The following is a 20,551-nucleotide window of genomic DNA, read 5'->3' as shown; positions in this document are numbered from 1 at the left end:
GGCAGAGGAACCAGAGATCAAATCGCCAACATCCGCTGGATCATGGAAAAAGCAAGAGAGTTCCAGAAAATCATGTATTTCTGCTTTATTGACTATGCCAAAGCCTTTGACTGTGTGGATCACAATAACCTGTGGGAAATTCTGAAAGAGATGGGAATACCAGACCACCTGATCTGCCTCTTGAGAAATCTGTATGCAGGTCAGGAAGCAACAGTTAGAACTGGACATGGAATAGCAGACTGGTTCCAAATAGGAAAAGGAGTACATCAAGGCTGTATATTGTCATCCTGCTTATTTAACTTCTATGCAGGGTACATCATGAGAAATGCTGGACTGGAAGAAACACAAGCTGGAATCAAGATTGCCGGGAGAAATATCAATAACCTCAGATATGCAGATGACACCACCCTTATGGCAGAAAGTGAAGAGGAACTCAAAGCCTCTTGATGAAAGTGAAAGAGGAGAGTAAAAAAGTTGGCTTAAAGCTCAACATTCAGAAAACCAAGATCATGGCATCCGGTCCCATCACTTCATGGGAAATAGATGGGGAAACAGTGGAAACAGTGTCAGACTTTATTTTTGGGGGCTCCAAAATCACTGCAGATGGTGACTGCAGCCATGAAATTAAAAGACGCTTTCTCCTTGGAAGGAAAGTTATGACCAACCTAGATAGCATATTCAAAAGCAGACACATTACTTTGCCAACAAAAGTCCGGATAGTCAAGGCTATGGTTTTTCCAGTGGTCATGTATGGATGTGAGAGTTGGACTGTGAAGAAGGCTGAGCGCCAAAGAATTGATGCTTCTGAACTGTGGTGTTGAAGAAGACTCTTGAGAGTCCCTTGGACTGCAAGGAGATCCAACCATCCATTCTGAAGATCAGCCCTGGGATTGCTTTGGAGGGAATGATGCTAAAGCTGAAACTCCAGTACTCTGGCCACCTCATGCAAAGAATTGACTCATTGGAAAAGACTCTGATGCTGGGAGGGATTGGGGGCAGGAGGAGAAGGGGACAACAGAGGATGAGATGGCTGGATGGCATCACTGACTCGATGGACGTGAGTCTGAGTGAACTCCGGGAGTTGGTGATGGACAGGGAGGCCTGGTGTGCTGCGATTCATGGGGTCGCAAAGAGTCGGACATGACTGAGCGACTGAACTGAACTGAACTGAAGGCTATTATAAATCACAAGGACTCCCCAGCTGGCTCAGTGGTGTGGAATCTACCTGCCAACGCAGGAGATGCAGGAGACGCAGGTTTGATTCCTGGGTCAGGAAGACCCCCTAGAGAGGGAAATGTCAACCCACTCCAGTATTCTTTCCTGGGAAATCCTGTGGACAGAGGCGCCTGGAGAGCTACAGTCCATAGGGTCGCAAAGAGTTGAACACGACTAAGTGACTAAGCAACAATAAATCACAAACTGCTTTCCAAAAGTAGTAGATCAATTCATGTTATTAAAAATGTATGGTCAACTATCTGTTTCACTGTACCTGTTCCTGCATTATATTTCTTTCTACCTCTATTTTTATTTTTTTGATGGCAGCTGGGGTGCTGCATCTTGATTTCTGATAACTGAAAAATGGTATCTCAGTTTAATTGAATATTTTCGTTACAAGGAGGGTTGAATATTTTTTCATGTCACTTTATTCACAAAACAAATATCTACAGAATGTCTACTGTGTGCACACTCTGTTCTAGACCCTGGGAATACAATGTGAGCAAAACAGTCTTGGCCGTAGAATTACAGTCAATCAGCTTTACTGACTGCTGATTTACTGTACTGCTGCATTAGATGCTTTAATTGTTGCTTTTCAAAATTGTGTTCATATATTTGTCTGCATATCCTTTCATACTTAAATATTTTTTTAAACCCAACAGCCAAAAGCTCTTTATACTATATAAAGATGTCACAGTGCTTTTCCTTCTAGCATTCACATCATTTGCATGTATTATATACTCACAGGAATCACATTCTTCAATAAATCGTATCCTCCTAAAGGTGTCAAGCTCATCTTTGTACACTCAGTACATAATACAGTGCTACAAAATCAGAACTTTGTGTATTTGATGGAGAGCAGCAAGTACCATTGTTATAACACAAACTCTTGACAACCAGATAGTCCTGGGTTTATATTCTGGCTTATCGTTTTACTAGTTATATAATATAATCTTGAACAAATGACTGAAATTCTATTGGTCTTCTCTTTTACAAAATGGGGACAATTGACAGACTTATTGTGAGAATTGAGGGGATAATAAGTGAACTTTTAGCACAGAAACTGTCACAAGATAGCACATGAATGGTGGCACTTGTTAAAGATATTCTAAGAAAAATAATAGGCAAAATTAATTATATATTTAAAGTCATTTTCCTTGAATTTTAAAGGATATCTTTAAAGGAGAAATATTAGATTCAGTAAAGAACTCAGAAGTCAAATATTGTATGAACTCATTTTAAAAATAACTGCAACATACAGAAACCTGTACACATATATTAAATCCTCTCAGGAAAATGACAAAATAATATCAAGTTTCAATAAAAATTAGTATTAATAAGATGCAGAATTTTACTATATCAGCAATAAAAGGCATATGGCCAATTAACCTATTCTGAGACTAGAGAAAGGAAAATTCCACTTAATTTTACTTTATTTTAAATACATTTTTATTTCTTTTAACAAGCAATCCCAATAGTTTATCATATCTTACAGTATCTATGCTTACTTCTAAAACTTTATTTCTACATACTATCGTACCTAACTATCCTGACTGCATTATCACTAGCTTTAACACAATGGTCAGCACTCAGGAGGTGCCCAAACGTCATCTCTGCCGTTAACCAACTACACAATACAAAATTTATCACTCATCAAGTTGTTTTTCCTCATGTTTTTCCCTCATAAACATGCTTGGTTCTGCACTTTTATTCAAATTATTCATTCCTTCTAAAATAAACACACTCATTGGTAACCTCTTTGTTAAGGAAAATGCTAACCATCTTTAACAATAGCATGACCATACAGAGAGAACAAGGGTCTATAGTCAAAAAATTGTTCTTAAATGTCTCTCCCACTTATTGGCTTCATGAGTCTGCCCAAGTTGTTGAATGTTTCTTCAATCTCCTCACCATTAACTCAGGGATAACAGTAACAGCTGTCTCTTTTCAGAGTTGTGAAGCTGATAAAAATGAATATGCTTTGGAATGTTTTATGAAAACACTATGCAAATTTTCATTAATGTTACTGAGTTCATTTACAAAGATTATTTCAGATCTTAATGCCCTTTCTTACTTTCTCTAATTGCCTTCCGATCATAGAGATTTCCTCTGTATTCACATCTTCCATGTACTTGTTAGGGTCACAATTCATGGTTGTGCAATATACTTGAGATTGATAAATAAAGATATGCACATAAGCAATGTGCTTAGTTGCTCAGTCGTGTCTGAGTCTTTGCAACCCTCTGCACTGTAGCTTGCCAGGCTCCTCTGTCCATGGGATTTTTCAGGCAAGAATACTGGAGTGGGTTACCATTTCCTTCTCTAGGGGATCTTCCCGACCCACGGATTGAACCTGCGTCTCTTGTCTCCTCTGCACTGTATATGGATTCTTTCACAGCTGAGCCATCAGGGAAATCTAGACCACCTTAGTTGGAGGTTAAATAGCAAGGGAGAGTTCTAGGGTGGACCTTGGACCACTGGAATGGTTGGATGTTACACCATAAGGGCAGTGAAGCTGCTGTGGGAGGGTGAGAGGTGAAAGTACAGGACAAGGCTGGATGTTAGACTGCAGGTCAAGGGCATGACCACAGTGGAAAGTTCAGAGGTTAGACCATAACAGAAGGGCTTGAGGTTAGACTACAGCAGAAAGCTGGAGACTGGCTAGAGGTGAGAACCCAGATAGAGTGAAGTGGGTCACCCATGTAGAAGAGAGGGTGGCTGCAGGGGGAGGGCCATGGTCAGGGGAGCAGTGGGAGGGTGCAGATAGGTCATGGGGATAGATCCAGGCTGGGCTATAGGGAAGGGACAGAGTCAGAGTGAGGAAGGAAAGATCCAAGTGTGGGGAACTGAGGGAGGCCAGAGGGATGGGGGTGACAGATGCTGCAGCTAAGTCCCCTTTGCTTTGAGCCCCAAGCCCACCTCCTTCTTGACCAACAGGAACCACACACTGCCCTCCATGCCCAGAAGGGGGCCTGGAGCCAAGACTCCCTTGCTTGAAGGTAGGCTCAGGCTCTAGAGCTCCCTCTCCCGATACCCTCCTAATTTTCTACAGGTTGAGATCATGGTTTATATTTGTTTTGAATCATTATTCATAAGAGAATCTCAGCTTATAGTGGTTGCATTTATTTACTTGATACTACTAATTAAAAGGCTGAAATATAATTGCTAATGAAATAAACACAAATTCAAATAATCTACTAATCTAAGGAAACCAATGTAATTTTATAGTTATTAGTCAATTTCTATTTTAATATCTTACACGTTTTTCAAGTATCTTATCTACAATTTCAATATATTCTGCAGTACAGTTTCCCCACCAGCTTACACAACATCTTTACTGATAAATATTAAAAATTATGGTAACAAAATATTTTTACTAGGAACCTCAAAAACTATTTCCAATATGTATTTCTCTTTAAACCAAAAAATGCCCTTATTACCAGCTGGTTTTACCAAATAAATTTACCAGAAAAAGGAAGGTTTTTGATGCTTGATGCTTAATTATTGATAAGTCAAGCATACTAAACATCAGTAAATATACAGAATGTTTGAAAAATTCAGCTAAACATGAACTAATAGGCAATTTATTAACTACATTCATTTCAAATATACATGGAATTTTTTTCAATGGTAATGGACCAAACTATAAAACATGTCTCAACAAATATTGGGAATGGAAAAAAAAAAAGTTGTGAAGTTGGTAATCTAAATATTAGTCTGGGAAAAAACCTCATTTACAACTTACTTTATAATTAACTAAGTTGTAATAATTACTTAAATAATTAATTACTTATAATTAAGTAATTACTATATAATTACAACTTGCTTTATAATTTGCTGGCCTATTTGTTAGGCCAGCAAAAGTCGCTCAGTCGTGTCCAACTCTTTGCAACCCCTGGGACTATATATAGTCCATGGAATTCTCCAGGCTAGAATACTGGAGTAGGTAGCCATTCTCTTCTCCGGGGATCTTCCAAACCCAGGGATTGAACCCAGGTCTCCCACATTGAAGGTGCATTTTTTACCAGATGAGTCACCAGAGAAACCCAAGAATACTGGAGTGGGTAGCCTATCCCCCCTCCAGCGAGACCATCCCAACCCAGGAATCAAACTGGGGTCCCCTGCATTGCAGGTGGATACTTTACCAGCTGAGCTACCAGGAAAGCTACACCCTATAAAATATCCATCAAGTGGTACTGGGATTGTAATACTATTATAATGTCATGTTCTTCTCTTAGAGTAAACCTAAGTCAATTTCACTATTGCCAGTAAAGACTTCACTTCCGCCTTTGTTTTGAATCTTTCGTTCTTGAGGCAGCTCTATATTGTTTTTATCATGAAGTGATCTTTGTCTCACATTGAAATTGCTTATGAACAATTTTAGCTCACTAATAACTAATGTGAGAATGGTTCATGAGACATACAGATAGATAATTTATTTTCTGCAAAAATCTGTCAATAAAGAAATGTAAAACTGAGAAAAGAGAAAAGCAATTCAAACACTATGACCAAGTGTATTTTCTCCAAGATTAGACTAATATTATTCTATCTTTTTTAAAGAATAAAAAAGTTTTTAAAGGATTCTAGAAAGATTTCTGGGGTTTTCTTAGGTGGTGCAGTGGCAAAGAATCCTCCTGCCAATGCAGGTGATGCAGGTTCGATCCCTGGGTTGGAAAGATCCCCTGGAGAAGGAAATGGCAACTCACTCCAATGTTCTTGCCTGGAAAATCCCATCAACAGAGTTGCCTGGTGGGTTACTAGTCCATGGGGTCGCAAAGAGTAAGACACTACTGAGCATGCCCACCGCAGCAGAAAGATTTTGGAAGTAATACATCTAAATATTACAGTTGTTAAATCTGGGAAATGAGAACTTAAGCTTTGTACCTTTCTACATTTTAAAAATTTCTCCAAATCAATTTTAGAAAAAAAGTAACTCAAAAATGAATTTCAACAGATAGAAGCATAAAGATTAGAGTTAGAGAAAGAAAAAGATTCAAGAAAAACACAATTATATTTTAAGAAATGAGTACTTGTTTAATAAAATATTCAGTCTAAATGTAAGCACTACTACAAAATTAACATTAAATCTTGAGAAATTTATACTTCTATCTAACTATTCTTAGCATTACTAAAGTCTGAGATTGTGAAATCTGGAGGAAACACAATGTGAAGTATAACATGCTTGAAAATGTTGGGTTTTTTAAGTTTAAATAAATTAAATAATTTATAATCTAAAAAATCTAAAAATAAAGAAACTGGAATCTACTTTAAAAGACAAGCAAAGTTAGAAATGACAAAATATTAAGTGAGAAGGAAAAGAAGTTATTTATATAAAAACAGATTCTTGGGCCAGACTTTTGGGTTGGAATCCTAACCTGACCTAGTCAACCTAAACCTAGACAAAGTGCTTAACCACTCTGTAACTGACTACCCTCTTCTATAAAATAATGATAATAAAATTGACCTCAGAGAGTTATTATAGAAGTTTAATGATTTAATATGTGAAACTGCTTAAAACAGAGACAGACACTAATACACACTAAGTTCTAGATATATTTTTTTTTTTCATAAACCTGAATTAAGTATTCATTGTCCAGCTTCACTGACAAAAGCTTAACTTTCTGGGACTCTGTCAAAGTTTCTACTACTGAGACCTTGAAACCTGAATCCTGGAGAAGAATCATGTAACTTGTCTCTATTTCATAGATAAGGTACTGAAGCTTAAACAATTAAACAATTTGGCTCACATCATATTACTAGTAAATAATGTCACGACAGGACTACCTATGCATATCTTAATCACTGCTATACCCACAAATAAACAACTGGTGGGTGGACAAACAAATGGATAAATGTAGCAATCAGTCAAACAAATAGAAACTCTGGGGTAGCCACTGATCCTGGAAAAGCAGACTGATTCTGTTTGGTTAAACTTCTTACAGAAAGGCTAAAAAGATGCTTACTTTTATGTAATAATTTAAATTACTGTAGTGATTAAACATTTATGTTATTCAGAGACTAAGACTACACATTCCCATATTCATAAAATGTAATAAGTAGCTATCATAACATGCTGCAAGAAATAAAAGAATTTTTCCAACTAATGATAGTATTAATTCAATTATATACATCAACAGAAAGGAGTTAAGTAGGGACTCTGAATATAAAAACATATTTGACTATGTGAATATATTGTCTGTGGATTACAATAATTAAAACAAAATAATAAATCCACTATGATGCCTAATTCATAAAGAGGAAAAAACCAATTCATTCTCCCCATCTAACTCCCCCATTAGAGTGACACAAAAAAGAATTCTTGCACTTCCTTCCAAGGTCAATTTTGGGTTCACAGTTTCCTTCTATGGGTTAAAAGACAGCACAGAAGTCCATTCATTTTGATATTTGGCAAAACTAATACAATTATGTAAAGTTTAAAAATAAAATAAAATTAAAAATTACAAAAAAAAAGACAGCACAGAACATATATATTTAAATTTTTCCTCTAATAATCTCAGCCCCAAAAGAAGTATAAAAGTGAAAAAGTATGAATTGTGTCATTAAGTCTCTATGTTGAATCTAAAGGCAAAACTTAATTAATATAAACAAATTCTCTCTGATAAATCTCACTGTATTCTTACTTATTAGAAAATTACCTGTAAAAAAATTCTTCTGTGCAAAGATGAAGTGGTAGGTGGCTTTATAAACCTCTAATTCACACTGCCATGTCTGTGGCATGTTCCATATTCGGGGGTAGCTGGCATTGATGTGAAACTGCAAGCCAAATGTTAAGCAAAATGTTAGACGTTAAAACATGACATTGTGTGAACAGCATTAGAAATGAACTCACACAAACAGGTAATTAAAACTTATTTTCCTACTGAGTTGAACAGACGGTCCTATACAGATTTTCAAATTGCTGTGGCTAAAGGTCAGTACCCATGGTTACATCCAGCTCATGAAATACTAAGCCATGATGTGGCCAAAAAAGTTTAAGAACAAATCAGGCTACAGTTTTGATACTGTAGCTAAACAAAGAGAGTAACCTCATTAATTCTTCTTTAAACTTAATCTGTTAAGTGTGAGGCTCAGGGTCAAGGAGGATCGAGTGCAATGCACCCTGTCACACAGAAGTTTGGCCACCAGTGCCTCCTGGCTTCTCATTTGACAGCACAGTAGTTATAAATCTGACATGGTGCTTTGTGATATATTTCACCTGCCAAGACTTGGCAATTCTCCAAAGGCAAGAGCTGCCTGACCAGGAATAGCATTATTGCACAGTACCATTTATCAGCAATAGCTCAGGAATTCATTAAAATGCTAAATATGTCAGTTTAACACATATTTATAGTACTCAATATCTTCTTGGAAAACTGTAAAATTTTCCTCTTAATTTACGTATATCGTGTAAATGTGCTTGTTTAGATAAACAATTAAGGACCTAATGATACCATCTAATATAAAACAATCCTCTCTGAATATAAGTTATTCCACACAGTAAATTTGGTTATTATTGTTATCCCTGAGAAAAAATAACAATCAGATTGATTAATGAGTTCCTGGCCTGCAATTTTTAATCATGAGTGTTTCCACATTAATTCTGTTTCTAATGTGGTGCAATTTAGGGTATCAATAAGATTTTCTTCCTTGTACTTTATTCATCAAGTAAAAAGGACAGTGAACTATTAACCTTGAGAAAGAATCTGATGGGGCCAGGAAACATACAGTAAAAATTTATCTAATTATTTACAGCATAGGAGAGTGTCTAGCCATACAATGAAATTTAAAAAAAAAATTTCTAACAACTTCTCAAATTTTTTTTTAATTTTATTTTTAAACTTTACAATATTGTATTGGTTTTGCCAAACATTAAAATGAATCCGCCACAGGTATACAACTTCTCAAATTTTTAAAGGCCAAAAACCCATGTGTTGCTGCCTTATATTCATTTCCCCTAAAAGAAGAGCAATAGGGAGAGGCCAAAAGGAATCCAAAGCATCGAGAATCTACTCTTCTTCCCAAAAATATGGGCAAGAGCATCTGGTGGTTCCTGAATAAGAAGACAGATCATTTGATGACTTGACCATTAAAATTTTATATTAAAAAATAAAACCCAAATTTGTATTTTATAGGTATATGTGTATCATCATATACATTAGACTTACTGCTAACATTTCCGCTTCTAAGAGAGTCCGGTATTGCATGCTGGTAGTGGCATCAACATGTAAGAGCTGTCCTTTAATCGCAGGGGTATAACCTAAAATAGGTGAAAACATAAAAAATAAGAACCTAAAAAAATAGATAATTAAAATTTTCAGAAACTGGAAACCAATTTCCCCACCACCCAAAGAAGGAATTCCTGAAAATTGGTGATTAGTTACTATTTAAATACACTTCCAATAATGTGGACTATGCTATCTAATCCATAACCTTTCTCATTTTGGACAGCTCTGATGAGAAAAAAAAGTTCCATTTTCATATAATATCTATCCTGATCTTGCTTTCTAATGCCAAACTACAAGTCTATTTTCTAAATGATTAATAAGCAAGTTTTTAAGACTGCTCCCATGACTTTTTTTTCCCCATTAACTCAAGGGTACATATATTCATCATTTTCAACTACTCATTATATTGTGACAGTTTCTGAACAACAGCTATTCCTTACATAATGACAGTTATCAAACAACACAGCCCTTTTCTGAATAAAAGCAGAAAAGTTCAGAGTATTTCACTTCTTTTTTTGATGGACTGTCCTCCTATGAACACTAAAACTATGATCGTTATTATATGGTTAATTCAACATGCATCCCACTCTGGGCATTTTTTCCCCCAAACATCGGAATCTTTTGGGGAAGTTTTAAATGTTTTATTCTGTTATTATCTAAGACTTCAGTCTATTTTTCTCTCTGAAGATACTCATCTTAAAAGCCATCTAACCTTTACCAGGCTTCCTGATGACTCACTGGTAAAGAATCCTCCTGTCAATGCAGGAGATGTGGGTTCGATCCCTGGGTCAGAAAGATCCTCTGGAGAAGGAAATGGCAACTCACACCAGTATTCTTGCCTGGGGAATTCCATGGACAGAGGAGCCTGGCAGGCTATAGTCCACGGGGTTGCAAAAGAGTTGGACATGACCAAGCAACTAAACAACAACTTTACCAAGAATCTGACTGGGTTTTCCTTAGACCTTTAGCTCATGTAGTTCCACAGTCACTGTGCTGTGGCACTTCCCATGAATTCATGATAGGTCAAGATGATGATGCCTCAGTCCTCAGATGGCCCCTTTACCCCTGTGCACCAATAACTGTACCCCTAAAAAATATGTACAAATATTATCCTATTTGCATCATCAGTTTAAAAAAGGCAAAAGCACTCCCTTAACTGAACTATTCTCAATTTTATGCAACACCCAACTGTCTTTCCCCTACAGAATTACCTATATGTCAGTAATTAAGGCTATCCTAAAAGATGCTACTTTCCAACCGACTACTCTGAATCCTAGAGAATCTCAATATCTACTTTAAGATTTAGTATGATTATTCTTTTAAAAGTAACTAAGATAAGGTTTAGTTTTTCACTATAATAGCTCTAAAGTTAAAGGGAAAAGATACTACCTCATTTTCAGTCACTTTTTCGATTAATTATCTAAGCAGGCAGACTCAACTGCTATCTTTTTAACACAAACTAATAAATCTAGTCAACCCCTTTGCCTGCTTTCTTCTTACTGTAGAAACAAAATGAGTGACAGAAATAAGGAAAGAGAGCCAATCATATAAAATTACTCTAGTCATGCTTCTGGGAAAGTGATAGAAACACTGCTAGACAGTAATTTAAAAATAAGGGTAAGCTGCTACTCTCCATACTCTCAAGAGTGAATAAAGCAGAATTTCAATTGTTATCAATTACAAATGTAATAAGAGAATAGGAAAAACAAAGAAAAATTAGGAAGACTATTTGACATTTTGATAAATTTAACAAAAAGTATTTAATGTTTAATGTTACTGGTTAATCTGTATCAGGGCCCAAATTTCAAATGCATAATGAACTTAAGATTATCTTACCTCAGATGAAACTACAACTATCAGGGCATGATTTAATATGTTAAACATGAAATATTCTGCTTTCTTAAAGTTATGCTATTCAAAGAACAAGCTTACTCTCTGACAAAAGTCTACTAAAGATATAACTTAAAACAAAGCTTATTAGCTACTGAATCAATTTCTGCCCATGGACCATGTTTCATGTGCCAGATCTTGGGTTTGGTACCAGGTATACACTGGTAAAAAGAAATATACAGCACCTGCTTTTACAGAGCAATAGACTAGTAGGAAAAACATATGCTAAGCAAATTATGCACAATCTTACAAAAGAAAGGTATAAAGTACAATGACAGCACAAATAAGACCTAGCTTGAATAAAACAGTTTTTCTCTTCTCTCCAGGTGCATGAATAATTATATAGCATTTACTAAGGACACACATAGGACTTCCCTGGTGGCTCAGATGGTAAAGCGCCTGCCTACAATGCGGGAGACCTGGGTTCAATCCCTGGGTTGGGAAGATCCCCTGGAGAAGGAAATGGCAATCCACTCCAGTACTATTGCCTGGAAAATCCCATGGACAGAGGAGCCTTGTAGGCTACAGTCCATGGGGTCGCAAAGAGTCAAACACGACTGAGCGACTTCACTTTCACTTTTCAAGGGCACATTAAAATATAACAGAAAACTGAAAGAGAAAACTCAATTAATTTTAGTCTAAGTAGATTAATAATTATTTATATATTAATTATGCCTATAATCACTTAAAAAGAAAAACACTCATTGTAGCTTACCATTTTCCTCAACCGTCATTGGAATATTAATTTCTAAATATGAACCAGCTCCAACATTTACATGTACAGCATTTGTTTCCTACCAAAAGAAAAAATTCATATGAGACATTATAATTATTCTCACATCTATACTTTTCAGTTATTAATGCAGACAAAAATCAATCATCAATCCAATGGCTCAGCAGAAAAGAAATCTGCCTGCAATACAGAAGACATGGATTCGCTTGTAGTGTCAGGAAGATCACCTGGAGGAGGAAATGGAAAGCCACTCCAGTATTCTTGCCTGAAAAATTCCATGGACAGAGGAGCCTGGGAAGCTATTGTACAAAGGGCCACAAATAGTCGAACACAACTGAGCACAGCACACATACACAATATTAAATAGGGCTTCCCAGGTGGCTCAGTGGTAAAGACTCTGCCCGCCAAAGTTCAAGCCTTGGGTCGGGAAGATTCCCTGACGAAAAAAATGGCAACCCACTCCAGTATTCTTGCCTGGAATATCCCATGGACAGAGGAGCCTAGCAGGCTACAGTCCATGGGATTGCAAAGAGTCAGGCACTGAGCCACAACAACAATATTAAATAGGTATTAAAAGTTCCTAAGAGCAGAAGTTCAAATTTATACCAAAAATACACTAAAACAATTTGGCTAGATTCAAAGGAGAAGAAGAAGGAGACTACAGTATCAACGTCTATTTTCATTAATTCTTTCCAGTATTTGGCACTTAATGATGTAACATACATACTGGGGATAGGGGTCAGGCAAAGCTCACAGAAATGAATCCAAGTATAGCACTAGTCGGGTTTCCCATGTGGCACTAGGGTTAAGGACTCACCTACCAATGCAGAAGACATAAGAAATGCGGGTTCAATTCCTGGGTAGGGAAGACACCCTGGAGGAGGGCAACCCACTCCAGTATTCTTGCCTGGAGAATTCCATGGACAGAGGAGCCTGGTAGGCTAAAGTCCACAGGGTCTCAAAGACTCAACCACAACTGGAAGCAACTTAGCACACACGCATGGGACTAATTACCAGAAAAACACTCTGGAAGATAATGGTCAAATTTTAAACATTACTTTCTACAATTTCAATAATTACCCTATTTTTGGTAAACAACAAGTCAATTGTAGCATCTGCAATAATATTCATTCGTAGTTCAAAAGCAAGGATCTGTCTTGGTCTCCCAGGCTGTGCAATTTCAGAAACTTTCAGAACTTGATAATCAGGAGGGAAGAAGAACTTCCATAGACAATCTCTAAATAAGGAGGAAGAAAGAATAATGACAAGTTATTCAAATGAAATTGCTTCTCATAAAAAAGACTAAAATCAGTATTATACTTTATACTGATATTATCATCACTATCTCATTTAACAATTGGACATAAATTTCAAAAAAATAAGTCACAAAATAACACCTACTATAGTTTCCTTTCAGTAAAATGAAAGACTATTTTCTCCATTGTTTTCTATTTTCAGAGATCAATGAGCTTTGAGCACCTAATATACTGCTATAAAATAAGACGTGGGTAAGACCAAGTTTCGGAGAAGGCAATGGCATCCCACTCCAGTACTCTTGCCTGGAAAATCCCATGGATGGAGGAGCCTGGTAGGCTGCAGCAGCCCATGGGGTCGCTAAGAGTCGGACACGACTGAGCGACTTCACTTTGACTTTTCACTTTCACGCGTTGAAGAAGGAAATGGCAATCCACTCCAGTGTTCTTGCCTGGAGAATCCCAGGGACAGCAGAGCCTGGTGGGCTGCCGTCTATGGGGTCGCACAGAGTCGGACACGACTGAAGCGACTTAGCAGCAGCAGCAGCAGCAAGACCCAGTTTACACTATTCAACCAATACTGTTGAGAAAGTAAAGACTTTCTACAAGTATATCAAATGTACAAATGGCAAATAAAGAGTTGAAGGGGAATGGTTTAATTAGAATCATTTTTGCTTTCTGGATAATTACTTAACCTTTCTGAGGATACTTGCCTGCTTCCTCACTTGTAAATGAGGTTTATCATAACCAGTCTCAGAGAATAGATCCAAGAATTAAATGACAACACACATCAAACACTTGGTAGTACATGGCACATAGAAAGAAATGTTATTCTATTATTTTTATAATCATTTTTAATCAATATTATAACAATAAGAGTCTAAAGAGAAACAGGTTTCTAAAAAGATGCAAGTGTTTGTAAGCTAGAGCTCTAATGTATTTGCCTCCCCTTATGTGACAAAATATGAAAGAAATCAAGAAATTTTCAATTCAGACTCTTCTATGTAATTAAAAAATTAGCATGTTACTCATACATTCAGAAAAAGTATCAATTTGTGACTTTTAAAAGGAAAAGATGAGGAAGGAGTCATGAGTAACTGGAAATGCTGCTTGGAATGAACAGAGAAAAATTAGATGAACAGAACAAAATTTGCAAACTGATTGATTTTAGACTTTAATTTGCCATCATTAACGACATGAAAATTCAATTTATAAATGTTTTGGTGAAGACACACAAATATATATAACTAAGATATTAATGACAAAGAATCCATCTGATCATTAGATGATCAGGGACTATAAAATGGGCAGCAAGATATAATGAAAAGAGCAGTAGACTTGAAGGGTTGGTTTGAATCTTGGCTCCATATGGTACAGCTTCCTTATCTTGTCCAAATCACTGAACCTCTCTGCATCTCCATTCTTTCACAGGTATAATCAGTTCACCACACTTGTCCTAGTGTCTCTCACTGAGTTGTGAAAATATAAATGAGAGCGCTTAAGTGCTAAGTTGCTTCAGTCTCTGCAACCCCATGGACTGTAATCCGTAAGGCTCTTCTTTCATGGAATTCTCCAGACAAGAATACTGGAATGGGTTGTTCTGTTCTCCTCCAGGGGATCTTCCCAACCCAGAGACCAAACCCATGTCTCTAATGTCTCCTGCATTGGCAGGCTGATTCTTTACCACTAGCACCACCTGGAAAGCTCTGAAAGCACTTAAGTGAAAGCAATAAAAGGCCAGACAATGTCAGGAATATTAGCATTATTATAGTTTATCATTAAGGAGTTAAGTACAAATTTATAAAGTTTGGATTTTAACTGTCATGAAAACACTTGAAAAGCTGAATATCTTAAAGACTGAGAAAATCATATAAAAGTGATAGACATAAAAAATCTACAAACTAAATAAGGTCATGCCTTTTTAATCAGAGATTAAAAACTTCTCTGGTGGTCCAATGGTTAAGAATCCACCTTGTAATGCAGGGGACACAGGTTTGATCCCTGGTTGGGGATCAAAGACCCCACGTGCTCCAGGGGAACTGAACCCATTACCCACAATTAAGACCTGATGCAGCCAAATAAGTAAATATTAAAAAAAACAAAAACAAAAACAACAACTCACCATGCTGAGTAAACTATCCAATAATAAAACAGGTGAGATTTTCTCCTACATTTTTTACATGCTTAAATGTAAATGCTTAAAAAAACTGACCTAATTAACATTCTGATAACAGTTCATATTTGTTTAGAAACTCAATATGGGGAAGGAGTAAAGGAAATGGCTACAGAAAAGGAAATGCACAATTTGAGTATGTAAGGGAGGAGATAAGTACTATTGCTACTCACAAAAGGAAACTAAACTCAAGTGATAAATTTTTCTCTTTCTTTTTAATAAATCTGAATGGTTCTGTTAAGTTCAGGTTAAGAAATGTATTGCTGTTCTCTCCTAGCAGTGGCAGGACTAACTGAATGGAGTTGGTAAAGACAACTTTTTTTTTCACATCATTTTCAGTATCATTTCTCTATGACTATATACTAAAGGAATTTCAGCTTGGATTTTCATGTAAATATAGCCTAATACTTTTTCTTAATGCATTAAAATTAAATACAGCTTAAGAAGAATTGCACTTTATTCAAATGCTAAAATGCAAAAATATTTTATGTGTTTGTGTTAAAGCACTGCTTTAATTTTTTCCTTTCAAATATAACTGTTACTTAATGGAATGTAAAGCTCCTCACTTTCAACTATTCCACAGAAAAAGCATCATGGTTTAGTGTATGAAAAATTTTATCATAAAAGGAACATTTAAATCCAGTAATTTGAAAAATATTTGTTTCCTAACCTGAAATTTTAAGCTGTTTACTTTCAACTCTAAAACTCTAACCCAAAACTTAATTAGGTATTATATTAGTATATTCCAAGTTTTCAAACATACTTACTTACACATTTACCATTCAACTGTTATTTAAATAGCTACTTAAGGCAACTGGTATTCCTATACACGAGAGATAACAAGGTTAAAAGAATGTAGTACTTGACAAAGTATATAATTCTAATAATGCTAGGCAGAAATCACTTAAGTTAAAACTTAAGTTAAAAAGCGATCAGTAGGGTGGGCCCTAGGCCAGTATGTCTGGCGTTCTTCTAAGAAGAGGAAATTTGGACACAGAGACCTATAAAACATATAAGAGGGTAGATTGTGTGAAGATACAGAATGACCATATACAGCCCAAGGAAAGAGGCCTTGAACACATCCTTCCCTCACAGCCCTCAGAAGGAACCAATCCTGCCAACACCTTGGTCTCAGAATTCTAACCTTCAGAACTATGAGAAATTTCTGCAGTTTAAGCCACAAAGTTGGTGGTACTTTGTTATGGCAACCTTAGTAAAACTAACACAGTACTTTTCTAAATTCTTCATCTTAATAAAACTCTTTTGTTTCTTTTTTCCTAAACTGAACTTTTAGCTCTGAATCTCCATAATCCCAACAATCCTTGGTATATTCACTGATTAAATACAAAAGAAAAAACCAACCAACCAATAATATGCTGCTCATTCACCACTTTTCTAATGAATTAGCGCCTCCTTTAGAGCAAACTTGCTTATACCAATTGTTCTACAAATTATTTGGATTAAAATGTTTAGTGATATTTTACCCTGCCATAATAAATTAGCTTATAAAAATACTGAACTAGTTTTTTAATAAAAATTATAGTATTATCCCAATACATTTGACTTAGTAGAAATGTAATTTAATCAAGTACCTCTGCCTATCAGCCCATGGCCCATAGTTGAAATCTGTTCCTTTACCACAAACTATATCCAATCCCCAACATGGAGGCAAGTCTTGTAATTTGCAATCTTCAGTGCTCATTTCTCCTTCAACATTTTCTTCTGTTTCTTCTGGAACAAGTCCTATATTGCAGAATATACAATATTAAGATAGCTACTTAACCATTAAAAGGTTTCCCTAGACCAACAGTTCTAAAAATTTTTTGACCTAAGAAATCCTTTACACTCTAAAAAATTATTGAGAACACCAAAGTGGGAATTTTTTTTGTATTATATCTATCATATTTTACTGACTTTGAAATTTGAATTGAGCAATATTTTAAAATTTATTTTTAAATAAAACTCATTACATGTTGACAAAACAAAATGTCTAAGATTTACTGAAAATATGCAAAAAAAACATTTTAATGAAAATATAAAACTTTAATTTTTACTTGAAATATTAAATATTACTTTCTGAAACAAATTAATAAGAAACACTGGCATTGTTTTTATCTTGGCAAATCTCTTAAATATTCAGCTTAATAGAAAACAAGTGAATTCTCATAGTTGTTTCTGCATTTAATCTGTTACTCAAGGATCTGAAGAAAATCTAGCCTCATACAAATAGAAAAGGGAGGACTATTTCAACTGCTTTTTCAGATAATTTTGGATATTCTTTGACAGTACACCAAATTTCAGCAAGTGGTAATTTCTTAGAGAATACTTGCAATGTGGAATCTGAAATTAAATCCCTGAACTTTTCACATTCTGATACATTAAAATTTATTGATTGCCTTTGCACTTTGAATAAATCTTTTACAGACATCATGAAATGATCATTTGGAAAATATTGGTTCACTGAAATATGCATACTTTTCCCAGACAAATTTCATTATTAAATATCTAAAAATTCATATTGTTAATATCACCGGTAGTCTCATCAGAAAAGTCGTCAAGCTCACAATGGCAGACTCAAATTTTCCAAAATTCAAATTTTCACATGAAAGCACAAAACTATAGTTTGTCTCTAGTTGCTCTTTGAAGCAAAACTGGTGTTCCTTGAAAACTGCAAACAATTCAGCTTGAAACTCAATCACATGGTGATTTTCCTCAAAACATCAGTGTACTCTGGTATGGGGCAGAAGTACATTATGTGTACTTATTTTAAGAAGTGAATATTTAAAAGTTTAGTCAACGGTCAAGACTTGATAAAAGACACAGTAAAGCATACTGACATTTGTTGTTATTGTGAATGTGTGGCAGTAAAAAAGAGATTACTGCTATAGTTTGGAGTCACTGCCTTTGATTCATGCTAAAGCATCAGCAGTTTTGTCCACCATAACTTTTGCATCATCAGTACAATATGACCAAAAAAAATGGCAAATAACATCCTAATTCTGAAATACTCTGACCTCATAAACCTCCTGAAAGGTATGAAAAAGAGCATTAGGAAAATATGACTAGAAGTCCATTATTTAGCTACTTTATAAAACTGAGACCACCTGTGAAGTACTATAAATAGCTAGACTTCAATCCTTAAACTTTAAGCCTCAAATTTAACTTAGTGTGATTTTTTTTCCCCTAAGTCAGCATGAACTACTTTAACTATCACCACATTCTCTAATGGCTTTCACTCACGGTCATTTGTATTCACAATTTCTGAAGTGTACTTGCAAAAATGGAATCTGAAGGAATGATTTCTATACTGTTCTTTTTTGATATGAAATACTGAAGTATTAATATTCAGCTTTGGACAAATGACACAGATATTTTTTAGGTAGGCATTCTTACATGCACATTTACCATTACTGATGCTTATTTATATCCTAAGTAAAGATACTTAAATAATAGTACATACCAGCATTTCATAGGAGAAACAGAACTATAGCTATAAAACATATTTTAAAAAATAATACCTGGCTCATCCATGTAATAGTAGATGTCAACATCATTTGACTGCATCACCACAAAACCTTCTCCCATTAATCTTGGTGGTCTACACAAAGGAAGGAAGAAGGCAAACTAAGTACATCTCCAGAATATAAAATGTTTGGTATTTTAATTAACGATGGTAATAGGTAAAAGCAAAAAAGAAAAAAGAAAACTAAAAAGCAATCAAGTGTAGCATCTTGAAAAGGGAAAACATCTTTCACATTTACAATAAATTGTTCCATAACTGCTTTCTATATTAGACTATTTAAAAAGTAGGCACTGAAAAATTTTTGATCAGCAAATTGGTTTAAGAAAGAAAAAAATGTTTGGCATTTTGTTTTGAATAAGAGAAATCAATTTAAAACAAAATCTAATTAAATACAATGAAAAACAATGTTCACTGGAATAGAATAATCATATTCTACATTTTCAATGATAAGTTTAAAATTAGACTTCGAATTCAACCAACTTATAATAATACTATAAAACTGATTGAGAAATATCACCTTATATACTGTAAAACAAAGTATAACCTTTCAGAAACATTAAATAAAAAAATATTTTGTCATTTTCACAACTTTATATTACGTATTTCCAAGAATATTTAGTTGATCAACTTGAAATAAATCGAAATAAATTTAAAGCACACATCTTGAACTCATTCTGGAATGAGTGTTTCTGTGCCATCAAACAATTTCCCACTTTACTTGCTTTAATTTAACAACCTTTATCTTGGTCATATACCACTATATCTTCCTTCCATATCAAAATTAACATCTAAATCATTAGATAATATAGCACATACAAATTCAACAGTCTTCTTCTAAATGTATACTAAATCATAAAGTTTAGCATTCAATTTCATCATACTACCTCCATACTTACTTTTGAAGAGTGAACTCTTCTTACAGAAACAGTGGGATACCTTTTCATTTTACTCTCTAGTAATTTTCACAAAACCCAGGATTTATTTTTTCAGTATTACAACTTGTACCCATAAATATAGAACAGTGTGCATAGCATACATTTCAAGATACTTAGCAAATTCAGTGATCTGAAGAGTGAAACCAGGTAGATCCACAGCCTCCCTGGTACACAAGCAGAGAAAATGACTGTGTCACTCTAGCCAAGCCCTAGAAAATCTAATCGCAAGCTATTCAAAAGCTGCAACTAAAAAGGAATAATCATGCTTCTCATAACCTCAAACTTTATATTGCCTACACACAAAGCTAAAAATTGAGACAGCAGAAACTCATCATATGAGTACTTACATTATACAAATTTAACCACAGAGATTCCTTCACAAAAAACAACAGAGATTGAGAATAATAAAAATTACAAGAGCCCTAATATAGCTCATGAGCATATGGACTGGAGTCAGATGGGATTTATGTGTCTGCTGTTAACTGAGGGTTGCAGTCCTCTAGAAAGGAAGCATCCCACCACAATGAGATGACTCTAGTGTGCATCATTACAACATGTCCCCTAAATGCAAGCAGCTACTTCACTGAAGAAAAGGAAATCTGGA

General features: G+C 35.2%; 1 protein-coding gene across 1 annotated transcript in view; it reads right to left on the bottom strand.

Moving 5' to 3' along the window:
• The window catches only part of LOC113888646 (transmembrane protein KIAA1109-like), a 39,159-nt gene that overhangs the window by 11,942 nt on the left and 6,666 nt on the right, over positions 1-20,551 (bottom strand). Inside the window, exons 4-9 of the mRNA XM_027535685.1 lie at positions 19,008-19,087; positions 17,082-17,232; positions 13,144-13,300; positions 12,046-12,124; positions 9,381-9,472; positions 7,872-7,989 (exon numbers count right to left, since the gene is read on the bottom strand). Of these exons, the coding sequence (XP_027391486.1) occupies positions 7,872-7,989; positions 9,381-9,472; positions 12,046-12,124; positions 13,144-13,300; positions 17,082-17,232; positions 19,008-19,087 (677 nt within the window). The remainder of the gene's footprint in view (positions 1-7,871; positions 7,990-9,380; positions 9,473-12,045; positions 12,125-13,143; positions 13,301-17,081; positions 17,233-19,007; positions 19,088-20,551) is intronic.

Source organism: Bos indicus x Bos taurus, unplaced genomic scaffold (assembly GCF_003369695.1).
Source record: "Bos indicus x Bos taurus breed Angus x Brahman F1 hybrid unplaced genomic scaffold, Bos_hybrid_MaternalHap_v2.0 tig00000554_arrow_arrow_obj, whole genome shotgun sequence".
In the NCBI taxonomy this organism is placed as follows: domain Eukaryota; kingdom Metazoa; phylum Chordata; class Mammalia; order Artiodactyla; family Bovidae; genus Bos; species Bos indicus x Bos taurus.
The sequence above is the reverse complement of the archived record's forward strand: the minus strand, read 5'-3'. Positions and strand labels throughout refer to the sequence as shown.